Here is a 25,529-nt window from a genome sequence, read left to right as displayed (position 1 = left end):
GTGAGTCCCTAGTTGCTGTTCAACCTTACGGTGATTGGACTCTACCCTGGCAGCCATTACAGGTGATCCCTAAACCAAAATGCAAGCTGCTTCCGAAAGACAGAGTTATCATTAGCAAAGCTGCATCCACACTTTGATAACCTTCCAGAACGTTTTGGTCTTTGCGCTCCTGAACACGGTTGGTTCATACGTCCGGATTTCTGCCATCCAAACGCCACTCTGCCTCTGACTTCATTCAGGCTGACGAAGCCCCTGCTTGTCTTTTTGGTTTTAACCCTGGATCATACATCTCTACTGATCCAGTGTCATTTCAGTTTCTATTATACTCCAGTTTTCAGTCACAGAAGCTAGGCGGTCTTCAACTCTGGCTCCAACATATGTGAAATGTATTAGCAAAGTTCTGTGCTAACTTTTCTGTACGTGGGAAAATACTGTTCTTTCTGGGTCTTTCTAAATACCTCTGTTCCTTCCCCCACCCTTTCCTGTATTATCACAGCTTGGCTATTAGTTCTTCAGGAGTTACTGTCGTTGCGTAGTGTCTTTGCAATATAAGAAGTTTCATGCCAAATGTAGCGTAGACAAAATTCTTGAAAATCAGTGCCTGGAGCTACCTGTGGGACAGCAAATTACTTTTCCATAACTATCTTCACAAAAGAAAACCAAATGTCCCACTTGAAGCCTTCCTGTCTTTTACTGTTTTTTAAATTGAATAGCTTTTGCTGTAGATTTGTATTGATTTACTGCATTAATACTAGTCCTGTAATTGTCACATCCTGAACCAGAACAGAATGTGTCTGCCTGGTTGCAAAGAGGTACCTGTGACAAAGAACAAATTGAACTAGATCGCTGACAGATGCAGATTGTAGCATTTCCCTTTTCCTCGTTGGCATAAAATTCAGGTTCGCTCAGAAAAATGGTCATACTGGTCTATTCAGGTTTTATTCGTGCTGAGGTTTGTGCAGGAGAGTACTCACAGAGGATGAACCATCTTTTCAGCAGATTGTTTTGTTTCTTCCTCTTAATTATGTTTTAATATATTTCATAGTAAATAAGATCCTCTCTCATCAAACTAATTGCTGTAAATGCCCCTCCCTGTCTGCGTGGTAAACTGAGGCACAACCTAGTGAAAATTGTCCCCGTGAATCACTAGCAATAAATTACAGTAACCCAGATCCTCCATAGTTTCTTCCAATCATCCCTAAGAGACCTGCCCGTGAAATGGGAATCACTTAACGGATTTAGTAAATAATCTGAACAGAGAGGGATGCTGGGCTCCCCCACATAGTCCCAGCAGAGGCAGGGGCCATTTTTATGCCAAAGGCATCGTTCTCACAGAGGTGTTCGACAGATGCATAAGGAGGCAACTGCTTATCCCTGTTCACTAACTAGCCAAGTGTTCGTACCCTTCCTTCCCCTCCTCCCTGCCCAAAACCACAAACCCAACCCTAAACATTGTGAAGAAAATAGGGGAAAAAATAGTCATGTTCCTTTTCTGAATGAGCGTTGCGTGGATTCCTTCAGCAAGGACGAAAGAAATAAAAACTCAAGACAATGAAAATATAGGTCTCTGTTTCAGCTTTAATCTTTCATTTATGTTTGCTTCTCAAAAGTTTTTCATTTATCTAAAAATTCAGTTAAAGTCTTAATCATTCCTCTAAACTTAAAAAGGTGAATTTACTTTCCCATATGCTTTTTTTACGCTTATATCATTGATTGTTAAATATGAAAATATTCCCCCCCCCCCCCCCCAGCTTTTTCTCCTTTGGTGAGCTGTGCTTAGTCTCACTGCCATGATTTTCCTGAAAATGGCCATACAGCTATAGCATGTGCAAACATTGCCCTAAAGAAGTCTACTAATATGAAATACTATTTTGGTGTGGCCAAAATCTAAAATTCTAAAAGAAGCTGTAACAAGTTATATGGCATTAGCCAAAGAAAGCTGTTATGTCTGTCTTCAGAGAGAGAACTGGAATAATATAAGGAAATCCCATTTCCCAGTATGTTGAGCTTTTCTGTAAGTGATTGGGTAAGATCTGAAGAAATGAGTTCAAATCACAATCTTTGTGGAAAAACTATGAATCTTAACCAAATGTGAATATTGCAGGTATGTTGTTGTTTAAAAAAAAAAAAAAAAAAAAGAAGAAGGAAAGGAAGGAAATGTTCACACTGAAATGTTTAAACTGACATTTAAAAACTTCTAAAATGTGATACTGGAAAGAGCCATTTCTTGAGCTGTCCCATTTTATTAGGCAAACAAAAAAATGTAAAAGATCATCAAAGTCTCATGCTTCAAATGCAGCCCTCCAAAGAGAGGGAATTTCCACAGATCTGCAGCTGGTACGTGTGGCTGAGCTCCCCTTTTCCTTTCTAACACGTTGTATTGGCCACGGGCATCCCAGAGAAGGATGCTGTACTAGGCTGAATAAATAGGCTTAATAGAGAAACCCAAAATCCAGAATCAGTAGATTAGATGAATGGCATCCAGTATCCTTATCTAAAAATTAACTTTAGGTATTCTGAAGAAAGAAGGGGGAAATTGTATTAGTAAAGATGAAACTTGTCACATATCCTTCACTAGATGGGATGACCCAGACATTGCTCAATCGTGTGTCAGCGTTTTGTCTTTGCTCTGTATTGTACCCTCGTGTAGGACAATGTAGGGATGATAAGAACTACTCCACACGTTACTGTCTTCCTGATTTGCAGTGTTGAATGTAAACATACTCCAAACAAACCCCTTCGTGGACACTTAAGAACAGATTCCTCTTGAAGGTCCTCTGTATAGCTCGTAGGGTGTCCTTCCAGTGTTGTGTTAAAACTACAGGCTTGCAGATAATCCATCCTAATGTTTTCTTTATTTTTTTTTTTTAATGTGAACCTTCGTAGCTCTATCTTACAGTTCCTTTGCATTCTTGTGATTTAGTGCAATAGGTTTCATTTTATTTAAGAGCAGTAACAGAAGTCCTTGGTTAGTGTCTGGAGGAGGACAAGGTTAAATTCTGTATTGAGATATGATTCATGAGTCGGTAGTTAAAGAGGCTACTTGATACAAAGAACCAACAACAGCAACAAAAAAAAAAACCCTCCAAAAAGCCCAGAACCTTGAATGAGGTGAGAATTGTTCATTGGAAAAGAGAACTCAGGATGTACGTAAGCATCAGGACCAACATTAAAACCTTAGCAGTAGGCAGGAGGATGCTGGCACCGGACCAGTACACCTTTCGTTCGTTCAGAAACTGAGCAGGCCGGAAATTTTCAACCATGGAAGTTGAGTTCTTCCCATCAAAGTGGATTGTTGAAAATTGAGAAATCTGCAGACATCGAAGAAAAAAAAAAAATAGCTCGTTAAATCCTTTTTCCATGGAACACTGGAAATGGTGATAGTGTAAGCCTGCAGTGCCTTACTCTGCGGCATTGTTTCGAACTCTATGGATGCATTAAACCTGGCAGGAAACAATGTGATGGAGGCTACTGCCAGAGGTCACTGACAGATGACTCCTTTCAGCCTTGGAAATCATGGGGCTTCCTTTCTGCGTGAGCCAAATGCTTTGTCCAGCTCCAGGACCTGGTTACACCAGCCCTCTTGACGCACACAGTCCTGTCCTTGTCCATCACGTCACAGTGACACAAAGTAAGAGGACTAGGATTTCTTTCTTTGCTTCAAATTTCTAACTGCTTGCAGTGTGACGCCGTCCCAGAGCAAGCAGATGCTCGCTCTTGTGTAGTGTGCCACGCCAACTTGCGTGTGGCTCAGCGTTGCCCCGTGACTGACGTCATTACGAGTACGCTGCGGGTAAGGAACCACAACACAGGCGCTGGCTCTTGGCCAGGCTGTGCTGGGTAGCAGTACTGCTGAGAGAGTCCGCTCCAGGACATCTGAATTTTTTAATCATGTCCTCTGTCAGCGGAACAATCTGTATTTTCGAGGCAGTCATGATTCAGTCTCCTGTTCCTCTCTACAGGGCAAAAACGGGGTGATTAAAGCTGATGCCGATAGACTCAAAGTTTGGATTTTGAAGTATTGTGTTCTGGTATGCTGATACTTAGGACAACAGGAGAAAAGCAGTGAAATTTGGGGTGAGGAGATGACGGCAGTGGAAGTGTCGCTGATGAAGCTCTGAGCTAGGGGTTTACCTGTGGGGGTTTGCCTTTCTTTTCATAGCGTCATTTCCCTTCCTTCCCCTTTCCTGCCATTTTTCGAGAGATGATTTAATAGGGTCAGAACCCCGGCCCTGGGGACTCCGTTTAGGCTAATGCCAAGCAAGCGAGCGCGTGTGATAGGAACAAAGCAGCGGAGCAGCCACCGAGTCTGTGCTGAGCGCCGTGAGTCAGCAGGCAGCGGAAGGGGCGAGCTAACCGAAAGCAGACCTTCCAGGCCACCCCTCCGCGACTTACCTGGGAGATACTGAGCTCAATTGGCTTCTCAAATACTGTCCAGATGACACCCTCGTGGCAGTCGGGAGTGGTGAGGGAGCCCTCATACCGATAGTACCTTCCAAGGTCTTCCTCGGGTGGGAGGAGAGAACTCAGCGGCAAAGCCTCCATCTGTGCTGTTTGCCCTAGACAAACCACGGGGAAATACCGCTTGTAACACGCGTGCCTGCGGGTATTGCTCACGCTTGTCTTCGAATGCGGCTGCTGCTGGTGGCTGTGAACCGCCTCGTCCCCTCGCACGCTTCCCACGCCTGCGGCAGCCGCACCGCGCTGCTCGTGAAATCCCTGGCTGCCAGCTGCAGCGTCCCGCAGGGCAGAAGTTGCGCACACCTCTTGTGTTAACGCTCTGCTTGGTTTTCTTCTCACTTTGCCTCCTCCTGCAGAAGCAGGAGTACTCGTTCTGGTGTTTGGGGGTTTCTTCACTGCGAATGTGGAGAACTAGATTTTCTCCCACCTGCGGTGCTCTGAGCGCTTGACAAACTAACCTTTATCTTCTGGCTTTGACTTTCAAGTAGCAATCTGGACTGTCATTAGAACAGGGTTGGACCATGAACTACCTGGTAGTATGTGTGCTCAAAATAAATATATGTTGCGTTTTCACCAACGCAAGTGTCTTACCTTTGTATTTAATATTATCTAATTCATTTATTAGAGTTGCATAGTTTTTATTTTCTTCTTCAACCTGAAATAGAAACATTTTGGTTTCAAATCATGCATTTCTCAACAAACAGTTGCTTTAAATTAATCGTGAATAAACCAGAAAAGAACCACAAGGCTGGAAGATAACAGCGAGCAGAATCTAGATAACAGCGAGCAGAATATAGGAAAGGGTGAAGGAACTAAGTGCTGGCACTGACTGCCTGCAGAAGATAGGGAGGCTTAGATCTTGGACTACTGTAACATGAACACAATGACTCAGCCAAATTGCTGCTAGATTTGAGATGGGCAATTAAAAATTTGGCTACCTACCTTTATAAAGAATGCTAACACAGCCACGCCATCTGCAATTTTCTTTGCTTCTGTTATATCCGAAACATCTTCTCTTATGTGGACAATATGAAGCTGTAACACAACAGTCAAGGCCAATTACTCGTTCATTTTCCTCTGCAGTTGGTTGGTGTAAGTGCAGCCCGGCTGCCGCTCTGCACCTGCGCTGCAGCGGGGCCAGAGCCGCTTCGGGGCGCACGGGCTGGGGCCAGCCAGCCAGCTCGAGGCCCCTGACCTGGGGCAGGACCTACGCAATAGGGGGACCGTAATTTCTGGGGGACTGCATTCATCAGCAGTGGTATCGTTTCGTATCTCCCCAGAAGGTGAAGCGCTCCATGGGCTGCTGCAGCCCTTAATTTTCAGCCTGTGCAGTGGGACAGGCAGAGTTTTATGCCATGGTTTGGAAGGGGGTTGCTTTCCTTCCACAAATCCACGTGCATCAGCACCGGCATCTTGTCTGGCCTTGAAGAGAATATTTTTTTTTGGTTGCATAGGTCAATTCACGGTTGCAGTCCCAGAAACGAACATGTAATGTGCGCAAGCAGTGTGAGAGTGTAATCAGACTTTATAGGCTTTGAAATATTTCTCCTCCCAAAAGGCTGTAGAACTCCAGATTTGTTGTCTGTCCTGTGCCTTTGCTATGCAAAACTAGCGTGTTCTCCTGCGCGTTCTGGTTAGTGAGCAACGTGTCCTCGGTTCTTTATTTCCACAGATGGGGTTCCGGAGGAGAACTGGCTGATAGTTTTTGTGCAACAGTATCTTAAAAAGCCAGAACTCTGGAGTAAAAGACACAATCCACAAAGTCTCACCTACCTCCATGGCTTGTTTCTCTCCATCTATGCTGTGCTCTGACCCCGGAAGGTATTGCCGCACACCTTGGATTCCCCAGTGCAAATGAAATTGTACTGCTTTGTATTTTCTTCTCAGACCTCCGCCTCCAATCTTAGGGGATGTGCTCAATGTTACTTGAACTGGGGGAAACGAATAAGTTGTTTTAAAAAAAAATAAAATCAGATCATACGTTAATACTATGTGAGAGTAGATAGATGCATGTTCTTGAGATTCAAATTTATCCTAAAGCTCTGGCTTGGTTTTTCATACCGAATGTTCCAGAAGTTCAACTCTGCAGAAGCCTAACTCTTACAAAATCCTAGCTGAGATTAATTTGAGATGAAAGGGAGAAATATCACAGCCCACTTCCCAGTAACATGCAACAGCATTTGGGCATCCCTCTGTGGCACAGCACTTGGAGCTTCTGGTCCCATTTCTAGCCAGGATTTGCTCTGTGGGCTTGAATGATTTGCGTAGGGCCCCACGTGCTGGAGGGCTGAGCAACCCGTTACTTCAGTTGAGTAAATAATAATAAATAAAATAAAATTGATGATACTTATTTCCTTTTGCAAAAGAGAAGAAAAGGACAGAGCACTACTTTGGATTGTTCTGGGGTAAGGGTTTCACAGACTTTTATGGCATCCATTGATATTTCCTTTGGAGTATCATCGGTTAAATGAATTTTGAAGAAAACAGGGTAATAGACTCTCGTTCCTTGATTGCATTGAGGGGATTTGTAGGGATTTGTTCACTGTTATAACCCCAGGAGTCAGAGCTGCTTATACCTTTCAGAGGACCCTATATTCCTTCATTTTTTGTCTAAGAGAACACCCTCTATCAAAGTATTCTTAAAAGTAAATATGATCACAGTTTATTTGGTTTTTAAGCATCATTTTTATCTCTTATTGTCTGCACTGTAACATTTGCTTTAGGCAGGGTTTAAAGATACTCTGTTTTAATTTAGAGTAGTGTTGCAGCTTAAGCCTAAGCATCTAAACCATTATATCTATTTAAAGTGATGCTTGATCCGTTGTTAACAGCAACCCAAAATTTTCTTAGGAAATATTTTTCTAGCTATAAATCAGCATCACTTCCTGTGCTTGAGACATTTGGGATATATTTTTAAAATATACTTATTGAGACCTCTACATTAAGCACAGTAATTTTCTTTCCATAGGAAAGGTTGTTTTGACCTGGATTGACGCCCCAGAGATTTAATTCCTGTTCTGAATTCCAAATGAACTGGAAGCTTGCGTGAGTCATCTAGCTGCTTTGCTTTTTTATCTATAAATGGATGAGTAACGTACCTTTGTTGGCTTTGTTTATTTAGATTGCAGGACCTTTGAGACAGTGACCTTTACTATCTGTACATTATCAAACATAATGATAGTCTGCTCTCACATAGAGCTTCTAATTGCAGCCATAATTTCAGCAATAACAGTTCCAGCATTGTAATCATCGAACCAGTTGCCCTCAGAAGGAAGACATTTTAAAAGCCCAGATTAAAAACCTAATCCTTTTGCATGGCTGGGAAAGATGAGCGTTCTGAACAATCCTTATGAATATTAATTTTTGTGTAAAAGATATTTCTATGCACAGCGACTGTGATATGGAGATTCTAGAATATCATTCTGTAATGGGAAAGTCATTAACACATATACTATGGAAAAGTCGAAACGTGTATTTTTCTTATGGTTTGTCAAGATGCTGATGTTCTAAACTAGAATCTCTGACTGTGAAACTCTGCCCAGCTGTCTACCTTCCTACCTTTCCATTTTAAGTCAGGAAAATATTTGGCACTTGCAACTTTCCCTTTTAGAGCTTTGACAGTTAAAACAATCCATCTAAGATTTTAAGAACACCTATAGAAACTTTTTATAAAAAGGACAACAGATTTACTTTTGAAGCTCAAGTAATTTAGCATAATGTTGTTGAAGCATCATCATTAGTATTGTTTTTAGCGGAGAAAAGTGGAGGAAGTGAAACAGGGCTGAATTACTATTCACTGATTCACTCACTGCTTACTGATTTGTGTTTGGTGATTCACTCTGTACTGAATCACTAAGTAGCTAATCAACAAGCTCACATTCGATCACTCCCACGTGCAAACAGGTAGAAACCTGAGGAGATTCCAGGTCATTATTTAAAGAACCAGTAAGACACCCACACTGCGAGCCACTGCTTGGATGACTTTCCCAGATTATGTTGTTCTTCAGCAGAAGTCGTCTTTGTGCAGAAGCAAGGGTCAGAAAGGGCAAGCCCAGAAATGAAGGGTAAGGAGCGTTCAGCATAACTTATGTACCTCTGCCAAAATTGTTGTCCTAAACCCCTATACTCACCCACCTCCTAGTCCTAGAGGTTGCTGTTTGACTTAGAGGGTCCCTACACAACTCGTGCTCTGTTTCTCCACGTGCACAGAACCGATTTCTGCTGAGATGCTGAAGGACTGTGTCCGGAATCCAAAACCTATTTAACTCCCCCCAAAGTTCCCCGAAAGCCTTGGTTCAGAAGGTGTTCTGAAAGTTTCGCTTCTGAAATATAGGGATGCTATCTTATTTTTGCTTCCTTGCTTTTAAGCAGCAGTAGCAATATTTAACACCTTGCCCGGGACATAGGAGAAGCGAATGGATGGTTCCAAGTGAAGGCACAAATAAATCCCATAATAAGATATTTGGCAGTACTTGCCTGTATGTCCATTATTTTCTATGTTCCATTTTGAAGACCCCTTCACATCATATCCTTCAAAATCCAGTGGCTTAAGATTCTTGTCATAAGCGACATTTTTGGTGACGATATTGATAGGTGATTGTTTGTTTCCTTTGCAGGTGACATGTATTAGATGCCATTGTTGAGGACCTATTTAAGGATGAAGAAAATAATTTCTTTCTGTAGACTGCAAATCCTTGATAAAGTCAAATCACCCAACAGTCAATATATTCTCACTTGGGAAATTGGAGACATCTTTGAAGGAAAGGCCTTTGGGGGTTGGAATTTAATAAAGGAACTTTCATAGCATGTCATTTAAAAAAAAATAAAATATTAATATGCTTCAAACAATGCTCTGTTAAGCTTAACAGGAAAATATGCACATGCAAATGGCTGTAAATTAGAAAGTGAACTACTGCTGAGGTTGGCTGAACTATAGAAACTTGGAAACTATAAGAAGAACAAAAAAAAAAAGTGGTGGCGGTGGTGCTGGGAGTGAAATGCTCTTTCCTGACAGTCAGTTCCAGGGATGAGCAAGGGAGCTGCCAGCCTAGGTGGATGCTGCTGGGAAAACAAAAGGTGCAGTCGTAGATAGAACATAGGGATCTTTCATAACTGTCCTTACAAATTTAAATAGCTGTCTATACCCCTCTTGCTGGGGGTGATTACCTCTGGAGTGCATTAAGAGTTATTTTTATATTCGTAGCATTGTCCTTGGTTGAAACAAAATGAATAGTTAGCACAAACACCGGTATCTTTAACAAACCCTTCTTTAGGTATCCTGCTGAGCACATATAACATGATCGTGCAGCATTAAATGCCGAGTTGTGTGAATTTTTGCATTTCTGTCAAGAGGCCCTTTGCAAAACAGAAGAGCCCAAACACTAATGTGATTGGAAAAATAAATTTTTTAGCAGTACCTTCACAGTGTGGCTGTTCATACTTCTGTGACTGATAACACCAGTGACCTCCAAGAAAGAAAAAAAAATTACAAAAGAATCAGATATTCAAAATTAGATGAATGAAAAACTGTATAAATTGTCATCCGCACACACCCCCCCCCCCCCCCCCCCCCCCCCAAAGTAGATGTGAAATAGATTTACGACTGGGCACACAGTTTTGACAACTTCTTGGTTTTGTCTGCTTGATTTTATTAGAGTAAGATGTTTCATTTCTTAAATATATCATGGCTGGTAAAAGGCAAGTGCTTCAGCCGTAAAGAAGTATGGAGCACACCATCCAGCAAGTCTAGCTGGGTTCTAATATCAAATAATTCAGGAGAGCATAGAACCCTGCAGTAGGCAGCTCTGTCCTCTCTCTAGGTCTCCTCCTGGTCTTTAATGAATCATTTTACACCTGTTAATATTCCCTTTGAAAACTCTGCTACCAGGAAATATTAAAATTCTGGATGGGTTGTGGTTCTAAATAATTTGGTTTTGAAATCTTGGCTTTGGCAGCTTGTTGAGGCAAGTTTCACATCTGAATTTGTGTAGTGTTAAAATAAATTTCCCTTTATCAGTTCTGTATTTGCCATCCTTTCATACACTTGTAAATTCACTTATGCAAAATGACTTTTCTCACTCCATTCCAGGAACTATTTTAAAGATTACTTGGTGCAACAAGGAATTTTAAGAAATTAAGGATCTTGTTTCCCGAAAGCCATGAAGAATCTTTATTCTAGCTCAGCTGTCATCCCACACAGATGGTTGCAAAATTTTTCAACACAACATCTTAATCTTACTTTTTCTTTGTCAGAAGAAATATGAAATTCAGAGGAAGAGACCTGATTTAACTTAAATATTAGTTGATCTACTCAGGAAAGTAAGGACTACTTTGTTTATCACAGCATGCTTCAATGGCTGTTTATGAGAGTTATAAAGTTTAAATGGGAATAGTTCTCTTTGCCTAGTTAACTTTAATCAATAACAATTCAAACCCTCTTACAATCATGATTAATACTATGGCTATTAAATTATAGACGTTTTAATAAATGGCTAATCAATTTTTAGGGATTTTTAGGGAGGAATTCTGTCATTAGATTACTAATTACCATAATTTGTGATCCTTTATAACACATCTGCTGGAAGGCTCATAACTGCTTTTAACTCCTTTATCTTCATATTAGTAGCATAGCAATACTATCCACCTATTAAGTATTTAGAAGAAGTTATAAATAGAACTTTGATATAAAGTATGGCTAGCTATAACAACAGAGGGAGACTTGGATGAACTCGTGGCAATTAATGTAGTCTTGAAAAAATGATACTGGTTTAGTTCATCTCTCACAAAAATTAAATTTATGCTGAAAACTATAAACAACGTTGAGTCACTTTCTAGTTTAGCAAATGTTTAGTAATATCGAGAAGGAAAGTAAAGAACATAGTTACGTCTGTTTTGTAAGAACTGTAGTGATTCCTGCATTGTTGGTCCATTAATATTTTGTAATTACAAAAAAAAAATCTGTTTTGACAAGGTTTTATTTTTTGACACAGTGCTAAATGTACACAAAACTTAGCTTTAGGACCTGCCTTTTCTAAAGTTGATTGTTGCATTTTTTCAGGCCTGCGTACACAAGATAGTGGCCAGACCTCCAGCAGCACTGAGCGATTTCTCATCTCCACTGGGAAACAGCAGAACCAGAAGTTCCAAGCACAGAATGTCACCAAGTGACATTAATCGATATTTAAATCAATAAATGCCTTAGCAAATACTGGGTAAGCCAACCTTCCCAATGCTTGGTTATGGTTCATATGTGTTAGTGTTTGCATGGACGAATGACTGCAGACGTATTTTTTGGCAACTGCTCTAGCCCGGTGGTCGGTATATGCTTTAATAGCGGCTGCACCAGCACCCTGTGCTCGGGAGAGATCTGTCTTTGCAAGTTATACATGCACAAAACTGCAGGAGAAAAAAATGTTGCAGGAATAACCTGGACACACCTATGCAGCATGAGAGGATAGTTACCCGCAAAGATTTGGTCTCACATTCTTTGGGATGGGAGTTACACCAGAGAGGAAAGTTGTCAGGTGAGAAATCAAGGTCGGTTGAGGTATTCAGGTCTGTTTACTGTAAATTCTTGGAACAAGGTCTACTGTTCTGGGTTTGTATACTGCCTTGCACAATGGGAGTGTGATCATGACTTAGACATCAAAGCATTACTGTAATGCAAATCAAATGTTACGGTCAATATGATTCACAATTTGGAGTAAGTGCAGCAAGTTCATTGTTCATTGGGTGCAAGGCTGTGGAGCTTTTAGACCGTGACCACAGAGCCACGAAAATCAGGGACAACCACAGGAAAGACTGAGAGAAGGTAAACATCACCAAATCATATTGTCAGTGGTCCTGACGCAGTGTCTCCACACCAGCGGAGTGCAATGGCGGTGGGTTATGGAGCCTTTCGTTGCTGAGTCTGAGTCCAACCCTTCTCAAACAAAGCAACCACTGGCTTTTTACCAGCTGATAGGTGTTTGGCAGGTTCTCTCAAATAAACTTGTGAGTTTCAATCACGTCTCAGTAGATCGACACATGAGCACGCTAAAAATATTTCAGCCTGCACACCAAGATGATGGGGAGAAAAAGTTTTAAAAATTAAAATATATTAAAAAATCCAGCCCTCAGGTGGCTACTGCAGCCTTACATCCAGTGCTATGCGTATTCTTTTCTTCTTCTGTCGAATGCAACGTACACCAAAGAATTAGAATCCACTTTCTGCAAAATTCCTAATGTCTACGCACTAACAAAGAATTAGTGTTTTTCTATCAAGTACTTATCACAGTTGTGGTTTAGAAAGTTGGATGATATCAGCAAAGTAGAACAGGATATAAATTCAGCATTTTGTAAGAAAAAGGTCCCTAAAGCTGTTAAACCTAAAACAATGAGCGAATGAAACATTGCAGAATGCCTGAGCAAACAATGCATTAATGTTTATTGTGAATTAGATATTTTTTTTATTTTTTTTATTTTTGGTTGGCAGTAATGTAGCATTAGAAAACAGGATCTTTTGTGTAGATACTGCTCAGGAGGAACCAAACTGCCATACCCTGTCTCACAAGGAAAATTTGCATTTGGATTTTATTTGAGTCAGGTGTGATTCCTCCCTACGTATAGGGACCTTGCTTTTACAATGGCCCTTTTTTCCCCCTGGGCTTTGTGGCTTTATTTCTGAAGCAAGAAGGAAAGATATGTGTCACATCCAGTCAGTTGTCTGTGGTCTCAGGCACGATCATGCCCTAAGGTATGTTGTCTAGTCTAGTTTTAATTGTCTGAGCGGCTCCTGCCACTTCCCTTAGGAGACTTTTCCACAGTCTATTAGCCTTCACTGTCAGGAAATGTTTCCTGTTGAATAGCTTACATTTTCCACTTGCTTATCTGCATCCCATCACTCCTAGAAATATCACTGAACCACCCTAAACAATTCTTTTCCCTCCCTGCATTCAAATAGTTCCTTCATAATCTGTAATTCCTGTTCTTGCTTCGTCCATCCTTTGTCCCATCTCTTGACAACGTGCCCTTCACCTTTCCACCATTTCCGCTTCGAAGCCTTTTGTCTCTCCTTCTCTGAAGCCCCTTCCTTACGGGGACTCAGTGCCTGTCAGATCCCTTCCCGCAGTCCTCTCACGAATGTTGGGGGGGGGGGTTTTTTGGCGGTTTGGGTTTTTTTGCTTGTTTCTGTAGTTGCGTTGCTGATACTATTGCTGTGATATGAGCTGCCCTGGAGGGGTTCACGGCTTACTCCAAAATGCAAATGAGTTAAGCCGTGAGCATCCACACTTCACTCAGGACAGTATTAGATACTAGCCAGGATTTCCAAAAGCTCCTTGCCTAATTGGCATTAAACAGAGACGTTTGCGTTGTTGTCACCATTGGAAGCAATATCATTCAGTGTACGTATACGTTCAGTATACATATACACCTGGACTTAGAATTGCTTCGTTATCAACCATATCTGGCTCTTACGTTGTATTACGGATTCTTGATTTCAGTGGCGATGCACCGGATCGTAGGTGTCACCTTGACTGGGTTTTAATTTAGAGTAGGGTTTTAATTTAAACTGGCTTTTAATTTCAACTTTACTGGGTTTTAATTTAGAGCAGGGCTGAACCGGGCTGAAGGCCTCCCCTTCCTTCACAAAGTTCGACAGTTAAATTTAGGGAGTCTCTCTTGGCAAATCAGCAGTCCTACTTATCTCTGTTTCTTCCTTGTCAAATTTACAACTGATTTCCTGACCAAAGCTGTTTCTTGGCACCAGAATAGCTGGAAAACAATACAATTACGTATTGTTTTCATTTTATTGTAAATGTTTTCAATTGTTTTAGCTATCAAGCCTAGCTTGGAAACTTGAGGAAAAAATTCCTTCTGTTGAGAATTCCCTCATCTCTTGACTTACGCAGCTGGACGGAGGACTGCTTCTGGCTGGGAGCCAGGGTGTTAGCAGTTTGCCAGTGTGCTATTGTGTGAACTAGGAAAAGACCCTTAAGCTCTTTGGACCATGATCAGATTGCCTAAATTCCACAAAATTTCCTAAATCTGCTTTGTCCTGCTTGTTCCCCGCTTACTGCCCTACTTGGACCTGCTGAGCTGCCGCTTGGAAGCCCATGTCTCCTCTGACTCGGTGGGCAGGCTGGCTGAAAATCGCCCTTTTAATTTGTCCATCTGCACAGCAGAGTTACTAGAACAGCTTTTGTCCTTCTGGATAAAGTGGTTGGAAATCTATTAATCTTATACGTTGAGGGATAGCTATTTTTATTAACTATATTTAATCTCTTGAAGTGTGAATGACCTTTATGCCACTAGCAGCCTGAACTACCAACACCGTAAGAATATCTTCCGCTGCTTCTTAGTTAAAATCTTTCACCGACTGCCTCCTTTGTTTGTCCCTTTAGATCTCTTGCCACCCTCTTTCAGCCCTGTCCTCGTTGTTTTCTGAGACAGGCGGCTGACAGCGCTCCCACTGCACCGCTGCTGTTCCGAAAGCCCAGCCTGCCCTGGCTGTCATAGTTCTCTATGTCTATTGTCTACCGGATTCAAATCCATCCCTAAAACCCGTCGTAACGGCCGGCTTTGCAGTGGAGTGAAGGCTGACTGTTTCTATGAAAATGGCAAAAGCTAGTTTTGCATGCAGTATATTTTTAGGTTTGGTTTGCGTTGGGCTCATTCTATTTTTAGTTTGCTTTGTGTACAACTTCTTATCTTTAGTACAAAGGACCAAGCGACTTAAAAGCAATTGGAATCGAAGTCTGTCTTTCTAATTAATGAGATTCCCGAACACAAACCGATCATATGTCTATTTATACATTTTTCAAGTATTACACATCCTCAGGAAGTCCAGATCAACTACTTTGACAGGCAAAATCAGTTCCAAATGTTTACTTCTAGATTTGTGTATCTTTAACCATGTAAAACCAAATGTTTGTGATCATTCATCTCTCTTTTACTCTCTTAAATTAATCTCTCTCAACTTTTACCTGGAAATTCTATTTTTCATAATGATATGCATCTGTATGTATGTACATTCCAAACTATGCTGGGGAGTTAGCCTTGAAAATAAACGTCACTGTAGTAGTGAAGCATTACAAATAACCACATCTGATTCGAGCACAGTGTTTCTAATTTGCACACGTATACATAAATCATAGGCTCAGTGAGGTCTTCATCTGTAACGCATACAAACTAAAGGAAAAACCCAAAGAGATTGGAGGGTTCTAGATATCCCCTATAAACACTTGCAAATGACTTCCTTTGTGTCAGAGAATAAGGAAAATGTTTTTAGCCGTGACCTGTGATACTGTCGTAGCCTCTGTCATATATATATGTCCTCATAAATTTGCTGTACAAAGAAGGAAGCTGACCTTTAATAAAAAAATGAGTATCCAGGGCTAAGGTGATTCGCTTCTCTGAGGTGTTTTGCTTTGCTTTGTTTACAACAGAAGCAGTGTCCAATAAAATTCAGAAATCCTTTTTTCAGTATTTAAAAAATTTAATTCAAACAAATTTCTCTGTGGCTTTACTGTCCTTTCGTAGTCTGGGTTTATGATGACTGATCCTATGGCTAGAAATGTTACTAAAAAAATCTGAGAACAGGCCATTAGATATATTCTGCTGCATAATAAAGCATCTCCTGCAATGCCACAAAGAGGGGAAAAAAGCCTATTGGCATGGAGACGGAGACCTGGCTGAGGAACTGGACCTTGCAGCCCGTCTGGAAGACCTAAAGGTTTGTGCTGGTAATTTGCACAGTTAAGAGAAAGGTGTTTCACAGCAGCGCCTGTCTCTGCAACTGCTTTTCTGCGTCCACTTTTCAAAAATCTAAATGTAAGGGCTGGGAGAAGCTGTGACTCCGGTTTTCTGAATTATCACAGGGCACAGCTTACAGCATGTAGGGGATATTCCAATTCTTATACTGATACCCTTTGCTATAGGAGAAAGGAGAGTAATTCTTAAGCTGAAGTAATGTCACTTGTCACCTGCGTATGGCTCCTGTGTATGGCTCCTACCGTGCTCCTTTCCTTCCCCCAGAGCTGAAGAGCAGCTTGAAAGCACGCTGGCTTGGATGCTGGAGAAGGACGAGGTGATGCAGCACACTGCAGTTCTGCATGAGGTCAGCTAAACAGTGAGTTAATACAAATTGATGACAATGTAGTGTACTCACGTTAGTCAGGCTGATCCTTAAATGGACCATTAATAATGTGTTTGGGGCCACTGTGTACATGGAAAATTGCCCACTCATTGCGTGTCACCAGAAACAGGCTGCAAACTCGGGAACGATGGTTTTTGAACTTGGGGCTGTGATGTCCTTGGATGCATCAGCCTAGTAAAAAATCTGTCTGCTCAAGAACCTCGGTGCCTATAGACGTTTGCTGCCTTACACACAGCGTGGGTAAACCAAAGCGAGATGCATCTCGTCTGTGATATCAGCCAGTCATGACTACATGCTGTGCGCAATCGCTCTCCAGAGGTTCAGAAGTCACGCGTGGGGCAGTTGTTGGGTCGATGTGTGATAAGGGGCAGCAGAAGTGATCCTGTAACGCTTACACGTGCAATTCTTTAAGAGGAAGTCAGGATCTGCAGGTGAATGTAGATTACAGCAAAGCGTGCCTGCAGAGTACGTATTCCTGAATAACGCCACACACAGACTAACGTGAGGAGAACCAAGGCATTCCTGGCCTGACACAACCTTAGCCGTTTGTGCAACGCAGATCTACCTGAATGCCACACCTCCAGGCTGCCCAAGTGTAAGGAGTTACAAACATTTCAAAGTTTATTTCATATATGGCTCTAATACCGCCTTGCGGCTGCCTTTCCAGAATCTTCCAGTAATACCCGGTGGTGTCTCTCTGCCTGCTGGGCTTGGCTCCCTGCCCCCCCAGACGAAAGAGCCTGTCGTGGCAAACTGAAGAGCTGCTTTCTGGCTCCACTGGCTCATCTGCCGCCCTGGCACAAGTGCTCTTCTGGCTTTTGCTGAATTTTAGTGTCAAAGAGAGAGTTAGAATGAAATTGCTACAACGCCTTACCACTTTGTGCCTTTCTCGTAAGCTGTGGAAGGAAGTAAGTGTGCTCCGAGATTACAGGATTGGCATCCTCAGATATCCTGGCCAAGCAGGCTGCGTCCATCCTTCTCTCAGCCATAAAACCCCTCCAGTTGTAAGCCAAATATGACAGTGGCTAAACCTCCGTTCACCTAACAGGCCCTCTTACAGAGGCCATTTGCTACGATTTAATTGCAGGGCCCGTGTTTAATGGGAAAGGCCATTAGTTACAAAAATTCAGAGTTTCAAAGGCATTAAGTACTCAGTGCTGCTGCTGGTTCAGCGCGGATGATGAAGCTAGAAAATTCGCAGCTGCCTGATGCCTGCTTGTGCGGTTTACGTAGCTCTGCGCAGAGGGGAGAGCACGGAGCAGTATCGGGGGGATGGATCTCTTGCCCACAGTGCACACTCAGCAACTTGACAAATGCCGAGCTCCTGTTTCTTCTTGCATGCAGTGGATCTGGCAATGATGGCATACGCCGATATGTACGGATGATGGTAGGCAGGCTCAGATAAGCCTTTATTTTATCTTCCTTGAATGGTTACGAGGAAAAAAGAGAAGGAAGCCTTAAGCAATGTATCCTGCATAAAGATCATAACTTGAGATCAAGATTCTGCCTGCACCGAGATAGTCGAGGTAAATATTTTGAGATAATGTCAGTGATAGCTGGTCAGTCATATTTAATCATGTGTTGGATTAGGTGGGTGGAGAGAGGGAAATTCAGGCAATCCATGCCTCCCAAAGCACCTATGGATTACTACCTAAAGCAGCTGCGGCTCACTGCCTTTTCTATGTGTTCTAGGTCTCATACTGCAGTTATTACACTTCTTTTTAAAACAACTGAAAATGCAACTTGTCCTCCAAAATGTATCTAAGTGAACGAGCATCCCAATTTTTCCAGCCTTAAAATGGATTTGAAATACAAATGTATGTATGTGTACAGTCTATACCACTAGAAGTGGAAATGGAAGAAGTTAAAGCATCTCTTTTTGTGCTGCTTATAGAGATATCGGGTATACTATACTTTGTATTTGAATGGCCCTGAGGAAATACCACACTGAGAATTAATGCTGAGAACATCAGTGCCAGCATGGTTATGTAAATTTTATGTTTGTGCAAGTTAAAAGTATGTATGTAGAAATAATCAGAGGAATCATGTTCTATCATGCATCAGTCTTTTGGAGCACTAGCACATGGGCTGTGGGAGAATGTCTTCTCATTGCCAAGTCCTGGTCTGTGATAAAGAAAAAGGTTAAAGCATGGCAGGGTTCTTAAAGAAAATTCTTTTTCAGTAGCACCTGGAACTTGCTGTAACCCCACTACAAAGCTTCTAGCTGGATCTATATTGCTGTCCTCTACAGTGGCTGTTCTCTGGATGGCACTAGACTGAATCTACCATTAATAAAACGTCTCTCTCAAAAGGTTTGGAATATTCCTGGTGGAACATTGCAGACATTTTGCCTCTCTTCTGCCTAACAGCAGCACTAGAGGGTCATTGGTCTCTCAGAAGGAATCAAGCAAGCCATCGGAGGTGCAGCAGCGCAGCTGTTGGTGGAACACGCTGACTGAGATCTAGAGCGGTCAGGGGATGGGATGCTGGCCAGAGGTTCAAGCTAGATGGTTTCACTCCCTGCACTGGATGATCTCTGGGCAGGTGGCTGCACCAATGTGCCTCAGTTTCCCTTCTGTAGAGTGGGGATAATGAAGCTTGCTTCTTTATAAAGCCCTGCAAGGACTATTAGTAGTAATTTTAAAACGTAGGTGCTACGGTATTGAGACAAGTCAAGGCTGACAGCAATTTGAAAGATTAGCAATCAGTCATATTGGCTATTGAAGTGCGGTGAACTAGGAGGCTGCCCAGATTAGAAAAACAGCCCCGGTGGAGGTATCTTAAATGAGCTGATAAATGGATATCGCTCAAGCTAGTTCTGAAAAGTGGTCAGATAGAAATGAAATGCTTCATTTTTAAAAAAGATACCTTCTAAATATAGCAAAAAATAATTTGGGCTGATTCTCAAAAGTTTTGTTTTCTTGAAATTTTTAGCCTTTAACTTAGCAGAATGAAGCCTCTACCTCAGGAAAAGGTTTGGAAAAGAAGGTGGGGAGAGAGCAGGTTTCTCATGTGTTGATGACTGTGTAGTTTGCCTCTACGCCCAGGGAAGAAAGTGCAAATAATTATGATTTGCGAAAACAACAAAAAATATTATATGCATTCCTTATCTTACCTCTGTCGGATAAAGCACTAACTGCTAACACTGATCTAATACAGCCCATAAGGGTTTTCTAAACAGCCTTCCAAGATCCTGTCATAAATCCTTTAATAGAGCATTAAATTTTGCGAAGTGTTAATCAGCCGGTAATCAATATCAAGCAAACAATAGTTGTAGACTTTGGAAGAGCAAAGGTTCTTTATGTTTCTGTTTACTTGTACCACGTGTGGGAAGCCTCTAGAGACAGAATACGTACAAAATAGAGACCAAAGCAGGGGGAAGGTGTTTGAACTGTCAGGTAAGAATCTGGAAAAGGCAACTGAGTCGTGGATGTGGGGAATTAATGAAGAACAGAGCAAGCAAATGGGGGAAACGCCCCCATTTCCCCGGTGCTCAGGCTGCGCTCCTTAAAGCGCTTTCTGAGCACCTCAGACCTCTGTTGCTTTAAGTCTGGGAACTGAATCCTGCTCTGCTTTAAACCCCTGGCCCTTTAACAGGCTCTGGGTGCAGCGCGTCCCTCTGATACCTCTGATAATATTGTCTCTCTTTTTGTCCTTAATGCAGTCCGGTCTATTTTAGTGCAAACAATAGACCCTTCATTACTATTAAGAGCTGCAGTGTTTATCTTTAATTTTGAGGCTGTATGCTGATATTTACATAGGAAAGGTAATTTATTCAATGTTAGAGCGTTGCTGATCTAATAGAAGCATAAAAATACCTTCTGCATTTTTCAATACTAATTATAGATTGCTACTTAATCTAGTCATCGTAAGTGCCTAGTGCACTTATGTACATAGTGCACAGAGTGCAAAAATAGATGGATCTGCTGGGCTAATGCAGCAAAGACATATTGCTCTTTCCTTCTCAGTAGGCAACCATAAGAATTTCACCTTATATCAGAAATGACAAAGCAATATGAGTAGAAAACTAAAACGAGCTATTTGAAGCATTAAGAAGTTTACAGATAAAGAAATCACGGTTTGATTTTTTAAACTTACATATATAATTAACTATAGAGATCAAGTCAAACCTCATTGATTTTTCTTGGAGGAGGAAGGCAACTAGAATCTCTAAAGGTGAAAAACAACAACCAACCCCACTCGTTCACTCATGAGAAGTCTATACTTGATATTTTACCACAAATAATAAAAGGCAGATCAATAAATAAAACATTCTCCAATTGTCATATAGAAGAATTAGAGAGTCTGTACTGTATGTACTGATACTCAGAAACAAATCAAAGTAACCTTGGTACGTGGGGTTAGAAAGAGCAGGCAAGGACTTACCTACTGCCTCTGTCTTGAGAATGTGCAGAGAAAACAGAACAAGGAACAGCAATTCCATTATCTATTTTAAATAGGCTCAGTGTTGAAACCAGGATTGATTAGACTTCTTAGTATGTGATCATATTTCTGCTCTCAGTTTTATACTGGAGTAAGTAGTCCTGGACAGACCTGAAAGCCATAGCCAGGAAGGTGAACTCCTCCCCTTTGTAAGTTCTCCAGATTTACCCTACTCCTGATTTGCCTAAATGTATTCATTTCTCCAGAAGGAATGAGGCTTTCTAGCCCTAAGCAAGTGCCCTGTAGTGAATTACTGATGCTTTGCAACCTATGCACGTTTATTATTACTACAGTGCTACATTTTTATTGACTGGTAGCTTTTTTTGCTGACAGCCCACAGGATATTTGATTAACTCTGAACGCGTGCGTTAAGGTCAGGGGTTTGTTTCACAAAACCCCAACGAAACAAGCACAAGAACAACTCTCTGCCCCCCCCCCCCCCCATCCCTACCCTGCCACCCTCCAAACTGCTGCTCCGGGCTGGAGTAGGTCTGGGAGGCTGGAAAATGGGACTTCTGTGTGCCGTAACAGGAAACGTTTATTAGGTGGCATACCAACACCTTACTTATATATACTTTTGTACTTAGTGAATTAACTGAGAGCATGCCTTTTGTTTGTTTGTTTGGGGATTTTTTTTGTCCTTTTTTTTTTTAATAATACTTTTTCTTAACTTTCCTGCTTCTGGTACTGTAGTATAATATATGCAAATTATTTTTTCCTGTCCCCTTTGCCTTCCTACCTGAATGCTTTAATTCCATGGGTCTGATTCAGTAGCAATTCAGACTTTATGTTCAACAAACAAAGGTGTGCACAGAAAAGTGGCACTATCACGTTTTGCTTTGTACTCTCTGTTATAAATATACTGTCATCTTTTCATTTGCGGTTGGCTTTTGATACAGCCGAGGAAAACAGAAGTAGTGCAAAGTCTTCTTCCCCTTGCCCAAAAGCCTCTCTGTCCCTGGGGATGCAACCCATGCGCTGGGTTGGGTGCAAGAACAGGATGCTTGACCCAGTGCTCCTCCATGAAGGGATGGGCAGAGTGAAGGGGCATTATCCTGCCTGCGCTGAGCAAGCCTAGTCATCCAGCACGAGCTGAATTTTTTTTTAAAAAAAAAAAGGGAGCCAAGAAAGTGCTTCTTGCCTTTACCAAGAGCTGCGGGCTCTCAGGTGGAGAGTATGGCCATTCCACTGGTAGTAGTAGGGTCGCACAGGATCAGGACCTCTAATAACAATGGGAAATCTGACAGCTGACTTATGAGCAGGTCTTTTATTCATAAAAAGGATGGTTATAAATAACACTCCAACAATGAAGATTTGCTGGGTAGTGTTTTTCCATCCTGGATTAGGTAGATTAAAGCATCAACAGACGATGATTTGCCTAGCGCATGGGGCTAAGATAAATAGTTACTGCAGTGACAAGAACAATAAGGGAATTTGCTGCATTTTTTCACTTCCTCGTCTGGCCGTCTCGGTGGAGTTATCTAAGCAAGGGGCATGCTGAGCACGTGGAGAGAAACGGGGGCGTGAACGGGGGGGTGTCAGGTGGTGGCAGCCTTCAAGGGCATCCTACTCTTGGGCTTTTTTTTTCTTTTCTGGGGGCAATCTTCAGCGGGGGAGCTGAACCAAAGCTCTTTGATGAATGTTGTGGTTTTTTTTTTTCTCTGTTTGTGTCTAGTGCTCTGAAATCTAAGAGCCTGCTAGAAACCCTCTGTTTAGGGCTGCAAAATGGGAGGGTTAGAAATTTTGATCTTGAAATTTGGGATTCTTGGTTTTGTTTGTTGTGGGTTCCCCCCCCCCCCCCCTTTTCTCAGCCTTCCAGCCTGTCATTATTAAAGCAGTAATAAATTGCACTGCGGTGATGTTAACTAGGTCTTTATTTGTGCTAGAAAATGAAGGCAGGCTCAGGGAAAGACATTCCCTTTCCTTATAAAGCCTGTAATCTAAACAAGCAGGGCAGACATCAGGTGATCTCAATTTTTTTGTCTGAAGAAACTTACCTGTCAGGTGCTTGGTTACCAGCTCTCCTTGGCATCCTTTTTTTAAAGGAATTGCACTGCAGCTGAGTTTTACATCAAGGCCTTTGGCCATTGAACCTAAACACACACGAGGATCTCGGTCTGAGAAGCTGAGAGGGAGTTGCGCAGGGAGTCAACTGCAGATTGCTGAACTCGAAGCAAGTTTTTTCTGACGTAATGATTGCAGTTGTGTCCTTAGCTACAGGGTAGGTGAGACCGGGAGGGAATATCCAAACCAGTGAAAACTGCACTTATTTTGTGGCCTTGAGAGCCACGGCAGCGAAGCTTTGGGAGATGTTCCCCCCAGCCTGGTTTCTGAAACGCGTGAGATCTGACATTAGCCCGCAGCTACCTAAACAGCTTCACGGGAAGCTCGGAGGGGCTGACGTGACAGCTAATGAAGCTCGCGTGTGTCTGAGCCAAATGATCCTACCATGTGCTGAAGGGAGGAAGTCCAGAGCTGTTCCTAACCTTCCAGCTGCGGCTGCAGTCCCCCGTGTCCCAGCAGCGCGGGCAGGAGGGGATGAGGGCAGGCTGGGTCTGACTCCCTGGTACGAATGCGTGAGAGTCAAAGTCAAGGCGGTGGCACGGCTCTTTGTGCTGGCGGGCTGAGTCGTTGCTCTTCGAGGGAAGAGCTAAGGCTCGTGAGGGTGAGACTGACTTGAGTCCAAATCCTGTTTATGGATGAGCTGGCCTGGGAGGAACTGGCCAGGCGGTGGGAGAGGGAAGCACTTCCCAGAGACTTAAAACACGGATGAATGTCACGATTAGTGACTGGGTGACCTTACCCGTCAGAGTGACAGAACACATTAAGTGCTCGTCAGTTAGTTGTGTGTTGTAATTTTATTCATCAAGAACAGGAAATCTGGAATTTTGTGAGCGGTAGCTGTTTGTGAACCAGAAACTATGATTCTCCCTGCGTCTGCTTTATTGGGAACTTTGTTCTAATACAAGGTCATTTCCACGGAATAGTTGGAAGCCTTTTGCGATGGCTCCTTATTTAGCCTCCTGCTCAGCTCTGGTGCATTAACTATACTATCCGGTTTAGGCTGCACCTGAGGATTAGACCCCGTATTAAGTGATGTCATCCTTAGTAAAGCTGAACTTCTCCCCTTTTCCCAGTATTTGTGTAAATCGCTCTCCTTTATGTGGGTGAATATTCTTCATTTGGTGAGCGATGAAACACTAGCAGTGTGCAACTCAGCATTTCCTAGCATGAGGACGGTGTACGTGAAGGCTGTGCGTCTCCAGGCTGTACATTGACCTCCGCGTGTTTACAGCCTGTCTAGTTGCTTTGCCTGGTTCTGAAGCACCCACATTTCTGACCACTGCTTTCTCGTAATGAGAGCCCTCGCTGTGCCTCTGTAGCTCTTTAGTTCAGAAGGAAGACGCTTTTTATGTGGACCGTTTCATTTCTAAAGGGGTGAGATGCATTTTGGCTTCTTCACATACAAATTATCGGTGGCAGGCTTCGTTTACCGTACAACCTTGGTGTCAGGTATTTATCAATGTTCATCTCCCTTTAGACAGCATAATACAAGTTCCTCAAAGGTGAAAATAACAGCTCTGGCATGTCAGAGAAAGTTTCAGGCTCTGTACAGACGGGGAGAGGACCTGGTTTGGGGGGCTGTTCTTGCAACAAGCCATCCTTGCCATTATTCTGTGGCTTGTAGCTAACAGAATGCTGCACAGCACCCAGAGTCATTCAAGCCTGATGATTGTCTTTGCTTTATGTTCCTGGTGAGGGTCAGGAAAGCATAGCTGGGACATCAGATAACTCAAAACCTGTAAGGCAAAAATTCCTCAAAGAGAGTGGGTGGAGGAGGAGCAGAGAGCTCTCTGTTTTGAAAACATCTCAGAAAAATCTTGGAAGGAGATCATACACCCTATTTGTGTCTTCCTCTCCAAAGAGGAAGACTTTAATCTGCATAAATTAAAACATAAATTGGATAAATAGGCTCCCTATTTGTATTACTCCCTTTCCTGAATGTTCCTTATTTGAAGGCCTCGTGATGCCCATTGACAGACTGAGCAGATGGATAGTCTTGTCTCAAGGCTTTGCTGAAGGTCGTGGCAACCAGGAATTAATCAGCCGCAATACTTAGCCAAGCTGCGTGTCACTGCCATTTTATGTGTGTTGTCCGCAGCTTGGTAAAGTGCATCGTTGGAGCTCAGGGGCGACCGAGGAGCAAGTTGAGCTGTTGCACTTCGCAGCAAACAAGGTCTGGTGTTTCAAGAACGGGAGTAAGAATTGGGCGTGAGTTCTGGGAGAATGCACCAGGGAAGAAACCAGAACGGTAAAATCCCTTACCCTGTCGGCGCTTTGTTTTCTCACGTGTACAGTGTGTGTACACGACTTGGAAAGCAACCCCAAATCATCCGTAGCTTAATTGTGCTACGGAGCTCTTCATTTCATGGATGCAGGTTTTTCTCCTGTAGTTTCAGGCACAACTCAAGTTTCTTGGTGCATTATC

At 42.4% G+C, this 25,529-nt stretch overlaps 1 protein-coding gene and 1 long non-coding RNA gene across 3 annotated transcripts; one reads left to right on the top strand and one right to left on the bottom strand.

The window, feature by feature from the left end:
- Positions 1 to 1,562: 1,562 nt before the first annotated feature.
- Positions 1,563 to 21,213, bottom strand: CA4 (carbonic anhydrase 4). 2 transcript variants are annotated; one of them, XM_075771523.1, is made up of 9 exons: positions 20,984 to 21,171; positions 20,696 to 20,767; positions 9,879 to 9,926; positions 8,938 to 9,108; positions 6,235 to 6,392; positions 5,404 to 5,496; positions 5,053 to 5,116; positions 4,396 to 4,559; positions 1,563 to 3,311 (listed from the first exon to the last, which is right to left on the bottom strand). In XM_075771523.1, exons 1-9 carry the CDS (start codon positions 21,039 to 21,041, stop codon positions 3,123 to 3,125), a joined length of 1,017 nt encoding a protein of 338 aa, XP_075627638.1. In that variant the 5' UTR covers positions 21,042 to 21,171; the 3' UTR covers positions 1,563 to 3,122. The 2 variants fall into 2 exon arrangements, with proteins under 2 accessions (XP_075627638.1, XP_075627639.1); XM_075771524.1 differs by lacking the exon at positions 20,696 to 20,767 and having other exon boundaries at positions 20,984 to 21,213.
- Positions 3,351 to 11,914, top strand: LOC142604520 (uncharacterized). Its single transcript, XR_012838386.1, has 3 exons — positions 3,351 to 3,793; positions 10,550 to 10,779; positions 11,519 to 11,914. It is a non-coding gene; the product is annotated as an uncharacterized LOC142604520 (long non-coding RNA).
- Positions 21,214 to 25,529: the final 4,316 nt, after the last annotated feature.

The sequence above is a fragment of the Balearica regulorum genome, chromosome 19 (assembly GCF_011004875.1).
Source record: "Balearica regulorum gibbericeps isolate bBalReg1 chromosome 19, bBalReg1.pri, whole genome shotgun sequence".
Classification (NCBI taxonomy): domain Eukaryota; kingdom Metazoa; phylum Chordata; class Aves; order Gruiformes; family Gruidae; genus Balearica; species Balearica regulorum.
This window is presented reverse-complemented; position numbering and strand designations above follow the sequence as displayed.